At 37.7% G+C, this 18,667-nt stretch overlaps 1 protein-coding gene across 2 annotated transcripts; it reads left to right on the forward strand.

Moving 5' to 3' along the window:
- Positions 1-255: 255 nt before the first annotated feature.
- LOC107839449 (ribosome biogenesis protein BMS1 homolog) lies at positions 256-18,245 on the forward strand. 2 transcript variants are annotated; one of them, XM_016682937.2, is made up of 18 exons: positions 256-530; positions 612-758; positions 855-945; positions 2,401-2,519; positions 3,223-3,413; positions 3,519-3,729; positions 4,612-4,852; positions 6,058-6,509; positions 7,002-7,131; positions 7,328-7,527; positions 8,107-8,474; positions 8,640-8,742; positions 8,821-9,039; positions 9,957-10,196; positions 15,822-16,031; positions 16,873-17,142; positions 17,265-17,468; positions 17,717-18,245. In XM_016682937.2, the coding sequence occupies exons 1-18, from the start codon at positions 396-398 to the stop codon at positions 17,873-17,875; spliced, it is 3,690 nt and encodes a 1,229-aa protein (XP_016538423.1). In that variant the 5' UTR covers positions 256-395; the 3' UTR covers positions 17,876-18,245. The 2 variants fall into 2 exon arrangements, with proteins under 2 accessions (XP_016538423.1, XP_016538422.1); XM_016682936.2 differs by having other exon boundaries at positions 257-530; positions 7,325-7,527.
- Positions 18,246-18,667: the final 422 nt, after the last annotated feature.

Below are 18,667 nucleotides of genomic sequence, written 5' to 3' on the forward strand. Positions count from 1 at the left end.
TTGTTTGTTTGATTATGATTTTTTTTAATTAAAATCAAACTAAATATTATCCATTTTAAAAATAAAAATCAAATAAAAATCAAGTTCATTCAATTGCTTTTATTCGTTTTTCGATTTAGATTAATTTTTTAATTTTTAACTAAATCATGGACAATCCAAATTTTTAATATATATTTTATTTATTTAATTTTAACTTACCCTAAAATTTATAAAAATGAAAAGTATATTAAATCTTGTACTCATTAGCCTAAAAATAAATAGACTAGAAGAGGAAAATCCGACGAACTAATTGAAACTTTCTACTCTTAAACCCTTTCTTCTTTAAACCCCTTTTAGTATTTCCCTCCCCCCCTTCTTCTTCTTCTTCGCCGCCATTACTCTGAACTCTTAACGCCATGGTTATGGATGGAGAACAGTCGCACAAATCTCACAGGTCCCGTCAATCTGGTCCTAACGCCAAGAAAAAATCAAAGTCCGATAAGAAAAAGAAAGGCGTTTCCGATGAAAACAATAAGCAACACAATCCTAAGGTACTCCTTTTTTTTTTTCTTTTATGTGTAATTTGTGTAAGTCGAAAGTTTTATTATCGCTAATTGAATGGTAAATTGTAGGCATTTGCATTTAACTCTACGGTGAAAGCGAAGAGATTGCAAGCACGAACTACTGAGAAGGAGCAGAAGAGGCTTCATGTACCGACAGTTGATCGGTCTACTGGAGAACCAGCTCCATATGTAATTGTAGTGCAGGGACCTCCTAAGGTTGATGATTTCATGTGTTTTTGGTTTACAGTTTTGGTTTGGTGTCGTTCTTTGGGTTTTTTGATTTGATGTTTTTGTTGGAATGTGTTTTTATAGGTTGGGAAGTCATTGTTGATTAAGACTCTTGTGAAGCACTATACAAAGCAAAATTTACCTGAAGTTCGAGGTCCCATTACAATAGTATCAGGTATGGATTGGCTTCCTGCGTTGTTGATTTTTTGATTAGCTTAGTTCAGATGTGAATAATTGAAATATTATAAAGAACGAATGGGTTCACCTTATCACATCTGAAATTTATCTTGATTGGTTTCTGTCTCTCTCATGTTTCGGCTTGATTGTGATTTTTATCTCTACTCGGTGAGGAAGGTTGCGGAAATTATTCACTAAACATGTTACAGTTTATCCATTTTCCTCCTCCCCATTTCAATTACAATGGTAGGCTTTAGAGATGGTCTCTGTACTTTAGGGATAACCTGTATATCAGTTCAAGGCTAATGGATGAAATTAAAGAAAGAAGCTGATTTTCTAGTATAAAGATGTTTTCGTGTAGGAGACTAGTTTACTTCCATTTGGGTTTCTTTCAATTTAATATACTCTGCATTCTAAATAACTTCAGTGGGCTGGTTTCTTACTGGGTTTGGGCGTTATATTTAGTTTTCCACGTGCAAGACACGCCTCCAAAATGAGTTCGTACATGGAATTCAGTGAGTGATTGGTTTTTTCGTCCGAGAAAGGTCTGTGGAGGTTTGATGCTGTTAGCAATTCTGATGTGCATAAAACTGTCAAATTGTATTTTGTTGCTATAATTGTTTTGTTTTTTTTTTTTTTGTGTTTTTTTAGTTACTTTATTTAGGATATGCTTTTCTGTTTATCAGAATATGTTAGCAACTGGTGTTATCAAAGCTGCACTTAAGCTTTGGGAGCAAGGCACTCTGCAGGTTGGATATTTTGCCTTGCTTAAGTGCCGTTTTTGCAGAAGCTCTTAGGAGATGATTCAACAAAAATCCTAGGTTAATTATTAGACTCGTGAGTTTGCCTAGAGGTCAACTCTAAATCATTAAGGTAGCTGGATCAATTTAGTGTGAACTGCTACGGAAACTCGACAGATGGCTATGTATTTATAGTTAGTCTTGAATGTGTTCTATTTCCATCAATTTTGCACTACTCACTAGGAATAAGAAATTAGATTTTTCTTATAAGAGAGCTAGTTTCTATTTGCATTGCAAACCTAAAACTGGACCAGAAATAGATTGGAACTTGAACTACCATGATCTTTATCCACACATATGTTTTAAATTAACATGCAGTGTTTCAATTACTCTCCTATACTGTTGTTTCTATCTATAGTTAGTCTTGAATGTGTTCTATTTCCATCAATTTTTCATAATTGTTTTACTAAGTGTTATTTAGTTGAGCCTTTTCTTAAAGCCCATAAAACAGGTTTTGGTTCTTTTCTACGCGTTTCACCTTTGACAATGCTAGAAGACAGACATTTTTTTTACCGTTCGACATCCCAAATAAGGTGTCAACTTAATCAATTAGCAGAAGAGCTATATATGCAGTATTGCCATAACCATATTCTATTAAGTTTTACTTGAATCATTGGTATTGGAAGATCATTGTTTCATTTGTTACACTGTAGGTAAGCAGAGACGTTTGCAGTTTATAGAGTGTCCGAATGATATCAATGGAATGATTGATGTGGCAAAGTTTGCGGATTTGGCATTGCTTCTCATTGACGGTAGCTATGGCTTTGAAATGGTGCGTTTTGCTTCTTAAGAGAAAAAAAGCTCTTTAGGATAAGCATAAGATTGTTCTAGTGTTTTCTCATTGAATATGTAGCAACTCCTTTAGTGTATGGATGGGTTAACTTAGTGAGTTAGGTGAGATTGAATAATATTGCCGATACTATTTACCATTAATGTAAGTTCTTGATTCCTGTCTTTCAAATTATCCTCTTTGTCCCATTTTATTGGACGTGCCTTTTCTCATGACATGCAAAAATATTAGTACTTGTAGAAAGTGTAATACTTTATTACTCTGTACATCCTTCATGAGTTTCAAAAATTCAAATCTAAACCTTGAAATCCTCAATAATAGCTGTTCACTTTCAACTACTGTTTTCAATGTTATATTCTACTGTACCAGTTCTAAAAAAAACTTTTTTCAATGTTATCTTCTAACACTATCACTTTAGCATGCAAGTCAAGCTAATTAATTTTTTGTGTGTTTGATCAAAATCTCTTGCAGAATAGCAGAGGTTTTATTCCTTGCACAAACTTAATTGGTTTTATTAAAATTGACATTTATTGCTTGCTTCCATCTTGGCTACCAAGGTAATGTAGATGGTGTTATATTCTTTCTCTAGTACCTTTCACATTTACTGGTTGGTGATTGAATGTGTTTCCTGGGCTGATAACTATTTTGGTTGGTAAAGTTTGTGATTGGTTTAATTACTTTGCAGGAGACTTTTGAATTCCTAAATATATTGCAAAATCACGGATTTCCTAAAGTTATGGGTGTTCTTACACATCTCGACCAGTTCAAGGATGTTAAGAAGCTTAAAAAGACGAAGCAACGGTTAAAGCATAGATTTTGGACTGAGATATATGATGGAGCTAAATTATTTTATTTGTCTGGTCTCATCCATGGGAAGTAAGTCCGTAGCTTCCATATTTGAAATTTCATGTTTAGCATGCAATGATGATTTCATGAAATATTTCTATTTAATTTCTGAAACAATGTTTTGTTAATGAGTAGGTACTCTAAACGTGAAGTGCATAATCTTGCGCGGTTTATCTCTGTCATGAAGTTTCCTCCTTTATCCTGGCGCATGTCCCACCCTTACATTGTTGTAGATCGATTTGAAGATGTAACTCCTCCTGAAAAAGTGCGCATGAACAACAAGTGTGACAGAAATGTCATTTTGTATGGTTATCTTCGTGGATGTAATATGATGAAAGGAGCAAAGGTCTGATGTGAACGCCTTGTTGCTTTTACTTTTCGTTTGTTTGTCAGGGAAGTAACTTTTAGCGCTACTTCATGTCAACTAAAAATTCTGATTTCACTACGAACTGGCTGTTTAAAGCTATAAAAACAAAGGTTCATGCACCCTCTAAGGTCAATTGAAAGTAATATAGTTGCTGTGAAATGGCATAGCAATATGCCTGAAGTCTTATACAATATGGAGTTTTGGTTTGCTCTATCAGGCTACAAATAGATGAACTTTAAGAGTGACAATACCACAGAGCTGGTTCAAAGACTTGGAGAAAATCATCAAGCCTAACGTTCAAATGCATATTATGTATCTAATGGATAATATAGAAATTTTTGTCCATAGTTTTAGAAATGTTGGAACCACGCCAGCCGGTATAGTATGGACCATCTAGAATGAAAAGGGTAGAAGGTGCCCTGGAGATAAGATTATAAGTGTACAAATTTTGAAGTATAGATTCGTATTGGCCTTTTGGTGTAGGAAAAAATAAGAGACTCTTATCAATGTTTTGTATATTTTGTACAGGGAGCCTTTTGTAGCGTCCAACAATAGCTTAGTGCTTGTCTATTTCACTTGTGAATATTATTTGCGTTACTTGTCAACAATAAGAGTTTGTAAATTCTACTGGTCGATGTACCAGTGAAAGGGAAAAAGCCATGGCCCTTTCATAACAAACTAGAGAAGATCGGGTAAGATGGAAGCCTTTGGGATAAAAACTCGATGAGTTGTATAATGACCCATGTGAAGATTGTGGCATTTTATTCATACCTAGTTATTTTAATCTGATGTTTCAGCTAGTGATTTAACAGCTTATTTCTCCCTTGTCCATATTCTAAAGCTGCTTCACAATATGACCAGGTGCATATTGCTGGTGTTGGTGATTATAGTTTGGCTGGTATAACAGCATTACCTGATCCGTGCCCTCTGCCATATGCTGCCAAGAAGAAGGGACTAAGGGACAAGGAAAAGCTGTTTTATGCCCCCATGTCTGGATTGGGCGATCTTCTTTATGATAAGGATGCTGTGTATATAAACATAAATGATCACTTTGTCCAGTTCTCTAAGGTTGATGAAACTGCTGCTGTTGGAGGTCGTAGCGGTACAATATTTCCACTATGTTTCTAAGAATCCTATCTTTTCTTTTTTAAATTGATGAATTCCAAATTTTCTTAGCTTATGGGAAATTTACATTCCCTTATTAGTTCAGCAAGATAAGGGATATGCTTCAGGCTGTCTTCTGGTATCTAGAATTTAAGTCTTGTGTCTTGGTAGCTGGATTGATACCTTTATAAATAGTACATCATTTGGGAAAAGAGTTATGGTTGGCTGGTTATTCTTCTTCTTTGGCAGAACTCATCATTTAAAATATGTGTAAGTTGGTCTTTAATAGAAACCAGTTTTTAAGGCTGTTTTCTTGATGGTTTTTCTCTCTTTTGAAGCACCTTCTGGTTATAGCTTTTTTGTTGATATATCTTTCAAAATTTGCCGCTATTACCAATTAACAGGCCGTGAATGTTGTTGCCTACCTGCGCTTGCTCCAAGTTCCTTCTGCTCAATCAGTTACTCATCATAATTTCTGGGTGAACTCTACTTATTATTGGTCCAATGACTTAATAAGATCAACATTTGATTATAAAATCTACTCTTGCGGTGGTGTGTCTGTGTCGTCTATTTCCTGCACGTTCTTTGTTTGTCTCTCTATTTCTCCCTGTTCTTGTGTATCGTATCAGATCACGCCATGGGCAATGAAGAACTCTTGACTAGAGCTAAGCTGCATAACTGATCAGATATTAACATGCAGAGGAGTATGCTATTTGCTAGATGGTGTTAGAAGTTGTTGAGAACTCCTATATGTTGTAAAATTTAAATAATGCCCCCTTTCCAATGCTTAGATATCTACAGGACACAATGGTTGGTATAACCTTATGATCGATAGTAGTTTGTTGGATTTTGTGCATTTTCACTAAGCCTCCACCTGAAAAGAAAATTTGAGTTGTCACTGTAACTTCCCTTCCATGTTATTAAGAAAAATGGCATATAGTACATTTGTTAAACAACATTAGGTGAAAAAAATAAAAGAAGAATTGGATTAAGTTAGACAATTTCTTTTTGGTAGATAATAATAAAAAATCTCACCCGTGTTGCGTGGATTTGCCACTAGTTTTCTTAAAAGATCTGGGTTAGAGAAAATATTGGATGTTGAGATCACTTTTTTCCTACATGCTATAACTGTTTGTTTTATTTTTTGGGTTACAACTTTTGGCAAGTCATTTTCCCACTGACCGTTATTATCCTCTTGATCAGGGAAGGGCAACGATGTTGGAGAGGCCTTAGTTAAGTCACTTCAGAACACGAAATATTCGATTGATGAGAAATTAGAAAATAGCTTTATATCCCTTTTTGGGAAAAAACCTAATCCATCCTCATCAAATCATGCTAAAACTGATCAAACTTATGGTTTGGAGCCTGCGGAGCAAGATCAGTCTGGGTTAGAACCCAACAGCGATGGATCAGATGAAGACAGCGATGCTGAAGATTTGAATGAGTTGGAACCACTACAGTTAGAGCGAACTCATCCAAGGGATTCAAAGGACACCTCTGATGATAATTCTGAGGAAGAAGATACTATTGGATCAGAGAAGCACCCAGGATCCAGTAGTAGTTTCAGGGAACAAGTTGATTTCTATGATGGAAGGATGAGAAGAAAAGCTATCTTTGATAATGATAATGATAATGATAATCATTTTGATGAAAAGGTAAGGCAGTGACATTCATGATCTTGTTCCTTTCCTTCCCGTGCCTCATCTTGTCTATGAGGTGTTTGCATATTGTAGATAAAAAACAAGTAGACAGCTATCTGTACCAGAATATTAAGCATGAAGGCTTATGCCTCCCTTTTTTCTGGTTTGAAGAAATCTGATAAAACCTGTTGCTTTCTACCTCTTTAAGAGCCCCTGAGAAGTGTGCCAGTTTTTCTTGGGGAGCAGAGGTTCTTTGCATGAAGAGCACTGCTTTCTAAGACTCATCAATTACCCTTTTCCAGTCATTGATATATTCCTCATTAGCATAATATTGTCCACATGTTAATTCTATTTAATTTGTATAAGTTGTTACATCTTCACTTATTGATACACTCGGAACTTAATTTCTGACACAAGTTACTCTCTCGTATGTCATGGTTAACCGTCTGGTGGAATTGATGTTTGAAATGCGTATATGTTGTATATATACTACATCATTTAATCCAGGATTATAGTGAAGAAGATGGTGAAGAGGACGCACAGGACGAGGAAGCTCAAGATGATGATTTAGAGGATAGTGATGAGGAAAATGAAGCAGATCAAAATTCAGGGGATGATGATGATTCCAATACAGATGGTAGGTTTTTTATCTTCATTTAGTACAGGCATCGTTCTCTGGGTACTTTATCTCCATTTTGTGTTTCATCAGCCTCGTGCCGATGGGGTAATTGAAGTTCCCAACTTGCTGTAAAGTAGCTTGCTTTCTTTCCAACCTTTTCTAATGACTCCAAATCTTTCATTTCGTAAGGAATCTTTTTGTATTCTTTTAGTAGGAGAGAACATGGGCAATGCTTCAAGATGGAAAGAGTTCCTGTTAGAAAGGACACGTGAGTGCCAAAATGTTAATCTTATGCAGCTTGTATATGGGGCATCTGAATCCAAGTCAACTAGTAAAGCTGAGTTGCAGCAGCATGGCACTGAAAACGATGAAAGTGATACTGAGTTCTTCGTGCCAAAAGGGGAAGGAACTAAGGTTTGTCCTTATGCAGCTCATCATCAAATAATAACACTTTTGGTTCCACGGTTGTTTACTTTTGGCCCATGTGATATCCAGCTAAGCACATTGCACGTCAACTCTGATGAATGATGATAATGTGTATGGGAATCATTGTCTATAAAATTATTATTATGATTTCAGAGTATCCATCCCTCCAGTCTAAAAGATAAGGAGAAGGATTACTCAATCATGTGGCTTCCAGGCCTTTTACCCAGTATTTTGAGGGTAGCTTGATTTAGTTAACTGTTGTAATATCCTTAATTTTGTCACTCCGACTTTGTAAGCCAAAAGTGTTTGCAGTAGAAGTATCGAAATGACTTTACTATAGTGGAAGGCGTGATAGTCATGTGGAGGGACCAAACTGAATATATCAAATGGTTGAAAGTTCGTATTTGAATAGAACAAACTGTGTTTATCAATAGTTGAGGAACCAAAAAAGTGGAATCTTCTCAATGTAATTAAATGTTGCTCTTCTGCTGTTATAGTCATTTTTTATTTTACCACTACCATTTTGGTAGGAGTTGTAATGACTGGTCAAATTATTGCATTATGCAGAAACCAGAAGATCAGGTGGATGATGATAATATTGATGCCGAGGACTGCTCCAAATTTGTAAATTTTGCAAGTCAAATTGACTGGAAGATTCAAGAATCAATTGAAAGCATTCGTATCCGTTTTGTCAGCAGAGGCTGGTCCAAAGCAGCTCGTGGCGGTGGCTCAAGAGATGTCAATGGTAATGATGATGGTGGTGAGGACGTCGAGGATCTGTTTGGTGATTTTGAAGACTTGGAAACAGGTCAGAAGTATGAGAGCCATGAGATGGGTAATGCTGGAACTGATGATATGATCCGCATGGATGATGAATCAGCAGCTGAGGAACGAAGGCTAAAGAAATTGGCCCTTCGTGCAAAATTTGATGCCCAATATCCTTTTGTTACCTCATTTTTCTTTCCTTTTCCTTCCACTTCACCCCATCATTTTTCATTTATCATCAAATAAATTTTGCTCTTCCCCAACTATTATGGTATCACACTGGGTATATTATTGTTGTCCTTGCAATTTGTTTAATGAGCTTAACTTCTATGTACATATGGTGGATCTGATTCCTCCAATGAGGATGAAGACGAGGTTATCAAACCAGATGTGAAGTCTCATCGGGGTCAAGCTGATGGAAGTGGGTACTATGATAAGGTGAGGTTTTGGTCAATTTCAGCCAACTATAAAGTGGGGATGCATTTATGTTGAAGTTAATCATGCCTTATCTCACAGTTGAAGGAAGAGGTAGAGTTTCAGAAACAAGTGAATTTAGCAGCACTAAATGAACTTGATGAGGCCACTCGGATAGAGATAGAAGGCTTCAGAACAGGAACTTATCTTAGACTAGAAGTTCATGCTGTCCCCTCTGAAATGGTTGAACATTTTGATCCTTGCCATCCGATTCTTGTTGGAGGTCTAGCACTTGGAGAAGAAAATGTTGGATACATGCAGGTAAAAGCTCCTCTTTGGTTATGTCCAATTCGTTTCTTTTTTCCTCTTAGCGTTTATTTACGTCATAAAATGGATATTCAATCTTTGATTTGATTGTTGTTCTTTTGACAGATGAAAGAACTACTATTCACTTCTTTAGAAGTTTGTCTCTCCTCTAAAATATATTAATGAGCAAAACTTAAATATTCTATTGTAAGCTATCAGTTATGGACGATTTTATGGATGGATTATTATCTGCCAGCCAGAGCGGCCATGACATAGTTATGGTATTATGAACGCTAGAAGACACAACAGACTGCTCTGGTATGGTCATAAGAGAGAAGTTGCTGCCCGAAACAATTTTTGAGAGCCTATCATCTTTGTTTACAGAAAGAAAACTATTAGTTTTCCCCAGGAAGAACTAGCATGTCCATTAGGTTTGTTTGATTAACAAGATATTGTTTGCTGAAAGTAAGATTCTCTGAAAATCCTATTTTATTGAGTTTAAGCTAGGTGTAACTTCCCTGTTCTAAGAGAATCCCCCGTTAACTAGCAAAGTTCTGAGCACGTGACTGTAGATGGTAGTTGGCGTATTATACCCTGACCGGTAGTCCCTGTTACTCTCAACAGTTTATCTCAAGTATAAGAGACAGTACTGAAGAAAAAGGAATGAGAGGATCTGGCCCTATCGTGCATTTATGTAGTATGCAAGCATGATTCATGAATAGAAATAGAGAAGATGTTTTTTTTGCATAAATGACATGATTGTAAATGTTAATGCATCGTGGCATTATTTAATTTTATCAATGTTAAAGCCTTGTTATGATATATAATTGTACAAATTTAAATTTGGGGAAGGCAAAATCTTTAATTATGATTTTTTGAGTGAGTGCGTAGTTCCATCCCAATACTACCAGAGAAAACTGTCTTGTTTTCAGGTTCGGTTGAAGCGGCACAGGTGGCACAAGAAAGTGCTGAAGACTAGGGATCCAATTATTGTTTCTATTGGTTGGAGGCGCTACCAAACTGTACCTATTTATGCCATTGAGGATCAAAATGGTCGTCACCGTATGCTCAAGTACACTCCTGAACACATGCATTGTCTGGCAATGTTTTGGGGTCCCCTTGTGCCTCCACACACGGGAATGATCGCTGTCCAGAACTTGTCAAACAATCAGGTAAGGTGTCATTTTTCTGCCTTGCCTATGATTACTGTTAAGTACTTCTCAAGGTGTGATATTTAGGTAGGCCTCTGTAATGTTGTCTGGAAATGCATTCAGCAAGTACCAAGCTGACCTGTTATGGTCCATTTTCCCATTTCTTCCTATTGATGGAAGTTTTAACTTTTACAAGTCTAGTAATTCAAGAACCCATAGGGCTTCAGTTTAGTAGTAAGAGTGCAAGACGTGATGCGTGGTTTAGGCGTACTTCGCGGGTTCAAATCTTGCTGTAGACAAGATCGTGGTATTTAAGTTGAAAAGGTTACCAAGGGCAGATCCGTTATTCACTAATTCTCGATCCTTGTGCCACTGGCCCTTGTGGATTTCTTTTTTTATCAAAAAAAGAAGAGAAAAGAGGGCCTAACCATGCAAGCCAAATCAATTTCCTCAAATTAGTTGGGAACCATATCTGTAACGTGGATGGAATAATCCTTTAGTACAGATTCATTTGTCTTCACTAGATCGTAGTCTCCTTTAAATACTTATTGCATATGATTTACATAACATTTTTCACCGCAGTTTATTTCATTGCTTTGTGCTTGACCATTTTCATTTCTAAATATGCCTTAGGCCTCATTTGTTCATTAAGATTAAGACGTTTGAATCTGAATTTGTTCATTATGATTAAGACGTTTGAATCTGAATGCATATCTTTACATTATGATGTGCATTAAGATTTGGATGTCGCAATCTAGATCTGAATATTAAGATGTATTCAAATTTGGATACTAAATAATACGACTGTTTTCACTTTCTCAACATTTGAATATATAGAACTTGTCTTCATTTAAAAATCAATAAATATAATTTGAATAAAATATTCAATTAATCTAATACTATATCAATAAAATTTTGTTTGATGAAGTAATTGATTTCATTGATGACATTCAGTAAACGCAAAAAATGAAGAGTGCAAAGTGCTAATAAATATAAATCAGCTCCTTACGGAGAATAAGTCTAAATATTTAGGGATCTAATTAAGTCCAAAAAAACTATCTTGGCAGTTTACAGGGAATATCTTAGCAGTTCATACAGTGGATGGGAGTTTATACCCCATCAAAACATCTATAGTTTCTTTCTACCGAATACACCAAAAATGTTGGCTGGTATCATCCTCAGATCTTCATGATAGTTTTATCAACCTTTCACAAGCACCAACTTTCATAGGCATCCTTTGATGTTGTTACGTCTTTTTTTTTAAATAAAGACTTTAAAAAATTATATGACAGTTGGAGATGGTGATGGCTAGTTATAACTTATAGTGGTTGTAGGTTCCAATTGGGAATTGTGGTTGGGTGATGGTGGTGGTTCTGGGTAGTAGCTAGTGGTGATTTTGGTTGGTCGTAATGATTAACAATGGTTGTTGATCATGGTAGGGGTGGTTGCAACTAATAACTGTGGTGGACGATAGTGGTAGCTAATGGTGGTGGTTAGGGATATGTAGTGGTGACTGGTTGTGATGATTGTAGTTTGTGATTAGTGGTTGTAATGGTGGTTGCTGGTGATTGTGAATGGTGGCTAATGATGGTGACAACCGACTTACGTGATTGGTGGTGATGGTGGCGGCGGTGGTGGCTGTAGGTGGAAGTGGTGGTAGTTGATAATGGTGGACATCAGTGAACTTTGGTCAGTAGTGAAAATGGATGGAGTAGGGATGAATTATATCCCATCTTTGTAGAAACTTTTGAATTGTTATTTATCTTAATCCTTAAGATCTATTCACACCCATTAAGTGGTTTTAAAATTTTAAAACAAACACACTTAAATGATTATGATTCAGACCTGAAAAAACAGACTTGGGACTCAAAGTTACCTGTTCAAAAAAAAAAAAACAGACTTGGCCTCGTTTGTTTTCACTTATGGGATCTTAATTTTAATCATTAAGCCCGTTTGTTTTTTAGGTTTGAATCTTAATCATTAAGTGTCTTTGTTTTTTATCCTGGTATAACCACTTAATGAGTCTGAATAGATGTAAAAGATATAAGATCCGTAGCATTCTAAATATCATTCAGATGTATATTCAAAGAATTCTACCAAGATGACAATTCTTCAACTCCGTCCATTCACCGCTATCACCATCACTCACCATTGCCAATTACCCCAACCGCTCTCCTCCATTATTAACTACCACCAACCACGGGCACCATCCTCAGCCCCAACACCACCGCTGCCAATCTCTACCTTCAGTCCTCGCCATCACTAGCCACCATTTACAATCACCACAACAACTACCACCACTATGTAATGCCAGCCACCATTATTATCAGTTTCCACCACCATTGTTAACTACTATTACTAGCCACCATCATCGACTACTACCCACGCCAGTCCCCACCACCATTAGTCAAGACCATCACCAAGTGACACCCACAACCACCGTTGATGCCTCCTTTAACCATCATCACCACCAACTGCCATATATATACAACAACATACCCAGTGTAAGTCCATAAATGGGGTCTGTGGAGGGTAGTGTGTACGCAGACCTTACCCCTATCTTGGGAGGTAGAGAGGTTGGTTCCAGTAGATCCTTGGCTTAAGTAAAAGCATTACAAAGCAATTCTAAAGAGACCTTACTCAACTGCCACACACATACACGCACACATACATATATATATATATATATATATATATATAGAATTTAGTATTTTATGAAATTTTACATTTATTAATTTTTATGTAAAAGACAAATTTTATGCAACCTTTGTTTTTTTTCCCGCTTTTGATAACACTGTACATAGTGAGGCAATTTCATTATTAGTAACTGGGAGACAATTAGCAATATACAGTCCTATGTCAAAGAACAAACTCTTTTTCTCTCTTTTTTAGCGTCTGGTTACTCTTTGTTGCACTGGGGATGGGGAAGATCTGCAGTCAATATTTGATGCAAATTTAGGTTGATCCTACCTAGGGGTGGGCGTTCGGTCGGTTCGGTTTGACTATTAATATCGGTTCGGTTTATCGGTTTTTGGATTGACAAAAATGACATCCATAACCAAACCGAAATAAATTTGGGTTGGTTCGATTTTTACAAATTCGGTTCGGTTATTCTGGATTTTTATTTCGGTTTGAAACATTAAATTAGTTAGCCTCTCTTTTTCATAACTGAGCATTTAAAATTGTTGGATTTTTTTAGAAAAATTATTTTTTTCAAACCTGTTTTTCATTCCCAACAACAACAATAACAAACCCAGTGTATTCCCACCTGGTGGGGTCTGGGGGGTAGGATGTACGCAGTCCATACCTCTTAGAAAGGCTGTTTCCGATAGACCCCCGGCTCGAGACACGCGGTACCACACAAACACATAGTAAAGCACATCACAAGGTTACAAGATTACATAACATAAATACGGCACCCATAAGTAATATAAAACAGAGGAAAGCACACAGCTTGATAATAAAACATGGGATACGGACTCCTAACAGGAATAAACCCCCACCAAGTAGTTCCCTATACTAGCGACTCAGACTGGCCCTAGTCCACTGCCCTGATTCGCGTCCTCCAGACCTTCCTATCTAGGGTCATGTCCTCGGTGAGCTGTAACTGCTCCATGTCTCGCCTAATCACCTCACCCCAGTACTTCTTCGGCCTACCCCTACCCCGCTTAAAACCATCCAACGCTAGCCTCTCACACCTACGGACCGGGGCATCCACGCCCCTCCTCTTCACGTGTCCGAACCATCTCAATCGGGCTTCCCGCATCTTGCACTCCACTGGTGTCACACCAACCTTCTCCCGGATGTTCTCATTCCGAACTCTATCCCCTCTAGTCAGCCCACACATCCAGCGCAACATCCGCATTTCTGCCACCCTCATTTTTTGGATGTGGGAGTTCTTAACTGGCCAATACTCCGCTCCATACAACATGACCGGCCGGACTACCGCCCTGTAGAATTTGCCTTTAAGCTTAGGCGGCACCTTCTTATCACACAGCACCCCCGATGCGAGCTTCCACTTCATCCATCCCGCCCCAATACGGTGCGAGACATCCTCGTCAATCTCACCGTTACTCTGGATCACGGACCCGAGATACTTGAAACTCTCCCTCTTACCTACCTCCTGTGATTCCAGCTTCACTACTACCTCATTCTCCCGCCTCACGTCATTAAACTTGCATTCCACATACTCTGTCTTGCTTCTGCTCACCCTGAACCCTTTAGACTCAAGGGTTTGCCTCCACACCTCTAATTTGTCACTCACACCCCCTCGAGTCTCATCTATCAAAACTACATCGTCTGCAAAAAGCATACACCACGGCACCTCCCCTTGAATACGTCGCGTCAACACATCCATCACCACTGCAAACAAAAAGGGACTAAGAGTAGATCCCTGATGCTACCCTGTCCGGACCGTGAAATGCTCTGAGTCCCCTCCCGCCGTCCTCACCTTAGTTTTCGCTCCATCATACATATCCTTGATTGCTCTGATATATGCCAGCGGTACTCCACTCACCTCCAAGCATCTCCAAAGCACCTCCCTGGGGACTTTGTCATAGGCCTTCTCCAGGTCGATAAACACCATGTGCAGGTCCTTCTTCCTCTCCCTATACTGTTCCACCAACCTCCGTACCAGGTGAATTGCCTCCGTCGTCGAGCGGCCAGGCATAAATTCAAACTGGTTTTCTGAAATAGACACTATCCGTCTCAGCCTCACCTCGACCACTCTCTCCCAGATCTTCATAGAGTGACTCAATAACTTAATCCCCTATAGTTGTTGCAACTCTGGTTGTCCCCCTTATTTTTATAGAGAGGTATTATGGTGCTCCACCTCCAAGCCTCGGGCATCTTTGCCGTCTTGAAGATTTCATTAAACAATCCCGTCAACCACCTAAGACCAGCCTCTCCAACGAACTTCCAAAACTCGACCGGAATCTCATCCGGCCCCGTCGCCCTACCCCTTCGCATTCTGCGAACAGCCTGTCTAACCTCTTCTACCTTAAAACGTCTACAATAGCTAAAATCCCGACACTCCTATAAATAATTATAAATAACTCAACATGGATGAAACGAAATGAAATAATCATAAGCTTAACATAATACATAATGTCATTAATCATTACATATAATATATAACCTTGTATAAATAGTCTACAAAATAACACAAAACTCATAAAAATAGTCCATGAAACAACATACTTTCTGCATAAATAGTCCATAAAACAGTCCAAGGTCACCAAAATAGTCCATAAAATATTTGAGTCACTAAAACAATCCATAAACAGCCTGCGGCGTATGCGAATTTGCTATTAAATGTTAATTGTGAATGTGAATTACTAAATATTATATATATAACATAATATTATATTCTATATATATATAATATAATATTATATTATATATATATATATAATAAAATATATATATATATATATTATTTATTTATTTATAAAATTTCGGTTTAAACCGAATTTTTTTTTTTTAAACCGAACCGAAAAACCGAAATTCTAAAATTACAAACCGAATCCGATCCGAAAAACCGAAATCAAAATTAAATTTCGGTTTTTTCGATTTAAACCAAAATATGCCCACCCCTAATCCTACCTCTGTGCTGAGTGTTCTCCCTTTGTCTTTATATCTTTTCAGGCATCCTTTAGAATCACTGCCACTGCAACTGTGCTAGAGTTCAACCATGCAGCACGAATAGTCAAAAAGATCAAGTTAGTTGGTCACCCATGTAAAATATTCAAGAAGACGGCACTTATCAAGGACATGTTCACTTCAAATCTTGAAATAGCTAGGTTTGAAGGTGCAGCTGTTCGAACTGTTAGTGGAATTCGCGGGCAAGTGAAAAAGGTAGTTTACCACTTTGGGTATCATTTGAGTGCTGTCTCACTTCACTTGATGTTTTTCTAGCTATGGATACTTGTGCTTGACTGTAACCTGACAGGACTTTATTTAGACAGTGTAATCAAATCAGGAAGAAGATATTTCCTTTTCACGTCACCTAGATACCAGCATCTCATGTTCGTTCCCTTTTTTTCCTCTAAACATTAAACCACCATCAAGCAATAAAAAATTAAAAACTTATACTAATTTTCTGGGATCAACCCAATTTAAATAAACTGCACACTGATGGTATTCAACAACGTTTGACCAGAGGAATAACGGTATGAGATGTTGCTTTTGGAGATTCTGACCACCTCTGATTGAAAGAATAGAATAATTACGCTTCGTTGATTTGTTGAGCATAATATATTAGTATTTTGATGTTCTAAAAAAGCATGGACTTACACTGTTACACACAACAAAGATGAATTCTTTGAAAAGAAAAAGGTGCATGTGGACTGGGGGTGGGGAAGGGGACTTCATCCTTGGCTGCCTGCTTCTGCTTGTTATTCAAGGCTTCTTCTGTACTTTCTTCTCTCCATACCTTGGGCTCTCCATGGACATTAGTTTTGTAATTCTTGTTAATTCTAGCATAGAATTGACATTTTCTTAACACTATTTGTCACGTTGTTTAGAGGATGATGATTTAGCATTTAGGGTGCCATCTCAAAAAGTTGCACATGTTGCAAAGTGATTCCACCACAGAAAATTGTGGAGCTGTAGTAGAAGTAGTTCTCCATGTTTAGGGATGGTTTTACTTTTGTTTCCTGATTCATTCCCCTGCGTTCACTGTTGGTGTTAATCTTAGGCTGCTAAAGAAGAGATTGGCAACCAACCCAAGAAGAAGGGTGGGAGTGCCAAGGAAGGCATTGCTAGATGCACATTTGAGGATAAGATCCTTATGAGTGACATTGTTTTCTTGCGTGCTTGGACTCAAGTTGAAGTTCCTTGCTTCTACAATCCGTTGACAACAGCATTACAGCCACGTGACCAAACTTGGCAAGGAATGAAAACACTTGCTGAATTAAGGAGAGAACATAATCTGCCAGTGCCTGTCAACAAGGATTCTTTATATAAGGTGAAACATATTATTTTCGTATGCTTCTTAATAACTTCATAATTACATTCATAGCCTTTGTGTTGCGTTCCGTTTCGCTGCTGACAGACGCCTCTCTGCTTTTATGTTGTTTGATGCCACAGCCAATTGAACGAAAGCGGAAAAAGTTCAATCCCTTAGTAATTCCCAAGCAATTACAGAAAAGTCTCCCCTTTTCCTCTAAGCCCAAGGATATTCCAGCTCGGAAACAACCACTCCTGGAAGATCGGAGGGCTGTGGTGATGGAACCTCATGAGCGTAAAGTGCTTGCTAATATTCAAAAACTTAGACTCATTCAGCACGAGAAGGTATGCTCTCTCCAACTGGAGCAGTTAAGATTTGGTTTTACTACTAGGAACTTTTGTGGCCGTAGGTTTTGGTCACTTGCCCATTAATACTAGCTACAAGCTCTTAAAGAGTTATTTGGACAATTCACCCTTAAGTGACACAGTTCTCTTCGCCTCACCCCTATGTTAATATTACTGATTGTCAAAGCTTATAGTATCTGTTTGGATGTGAGTTGTACAGTCACCATCGTTTTAAATGCATTTTGCAGAAGAAAATGCGAAAGCTCAAGGATGAAGAGAAGAAGAAAGCACTTGAAGCAGAAAGGACCAAGGAAGAGCAACTCTCTAAGAAGCGGAGGAGAGAAGAGAGACGAGAAAAGTATCGTGTGCAGGATAAAATGAAGAAGAAAATTCGCAGGGAGGAGTAGGCTTTTAGTTCTTCCATAGGAAACACCTGTAACAGTTCGTCTACCCGGATAATCTGGTCAATCTTGCTGGAAGAACTGAAAGCTTGGTTGACCACCAAACTTTGCTCCTTATCCTTCAACTTTGCAGCATCAGCGGGGACATGTTATCAGCTAGCTATGAGCTGCTACTTTAACGCGTTTGGTCAACCACCTGTTATTTTTCCATCATTGGACCTCAGCCTTGTGGTGTATCATGATAGATACATTCCGAAAATGGAAAATATTGGCCAATTTTTGTAGTTTAGGGAAGTGATAATATATCATTGTAGTTCTATACAAGATGTAATAGTGGCATGAATATGCAATGCAATGTTTTACTTATTCTGTTGTTTCTGTTCTCTCTCATCTTCTTTGTTTGTGAGTGGCACCTTAGTGCCTTTGTCTATTGACTTTCCCTTATGTAAACGGGGAACTGTTCACATGCTCTCTGTAATAATTTACAAGTTCGTTTTAAATACCCCTTCCATTTGAGGCTAAAGATGAAAACGTTTCACATATTGCTAAAAGTGTGTATATATGTAAGAAATTAATTTGCTCGTCTTTTCAGACATTCTGGAATAAACTATAAAGAGAAGTCAGAAGAGTGCTACATCCAATGGAACAAAGAAATTACTTAGAAATGATTGAAGAAGCTAATTATATATATGATGCATAAAATATGTCATTGATATATACGGTAACCGAAAAGTAAAAACAAGGGCTAGTAATTAAAAGCTATAAGTTGACATGCAAGCAGCCTCGCATGAGTCATCA

This window comes from Capsicum annuum, chromosome 8 (genome assembly GCF_002878395.1).
Source record: "Capsicum annuum cultivar UCD-10X-F1 chromosome 8, UCD10Xv1.1, whole genome shotgun sequence".
NCBI classification, from domain to species: domain Eukaryota; kingdom Viridiplantae; phylum Streptophyta; class Magnoliopsida; order Solanales; family Solanaceae; genus Capsicum; species Capsicum annuum.

What these genes read in the sequence shown, in the direction of transcription:
- LOC107839449 (XM_016682936.2), top strand. Translation starts at nt 396, where the DNA reads ATGGTTATGGATGGAGAACAGTCGCACAAATCTCACAGGTCCCGTCAA. An exon ending in TAGTGCAGGGACCTCCTAAG is followed by an intron (nt 759 to 854) that starts GTTGATGATTTC and finishes GTGTTTTTATAG; the next exon opens with GTTGGGAAGTCATTGTTGAT. An exon ending in TGCTGTTGGAGGTCGTAGCG is followed by an intron (nt 4,853 to 6,057) that starts GTACAATATTTC and finishes CCTCTTGATCAG; the next exon opens with GGAAGGGCAACGATGTTGGA.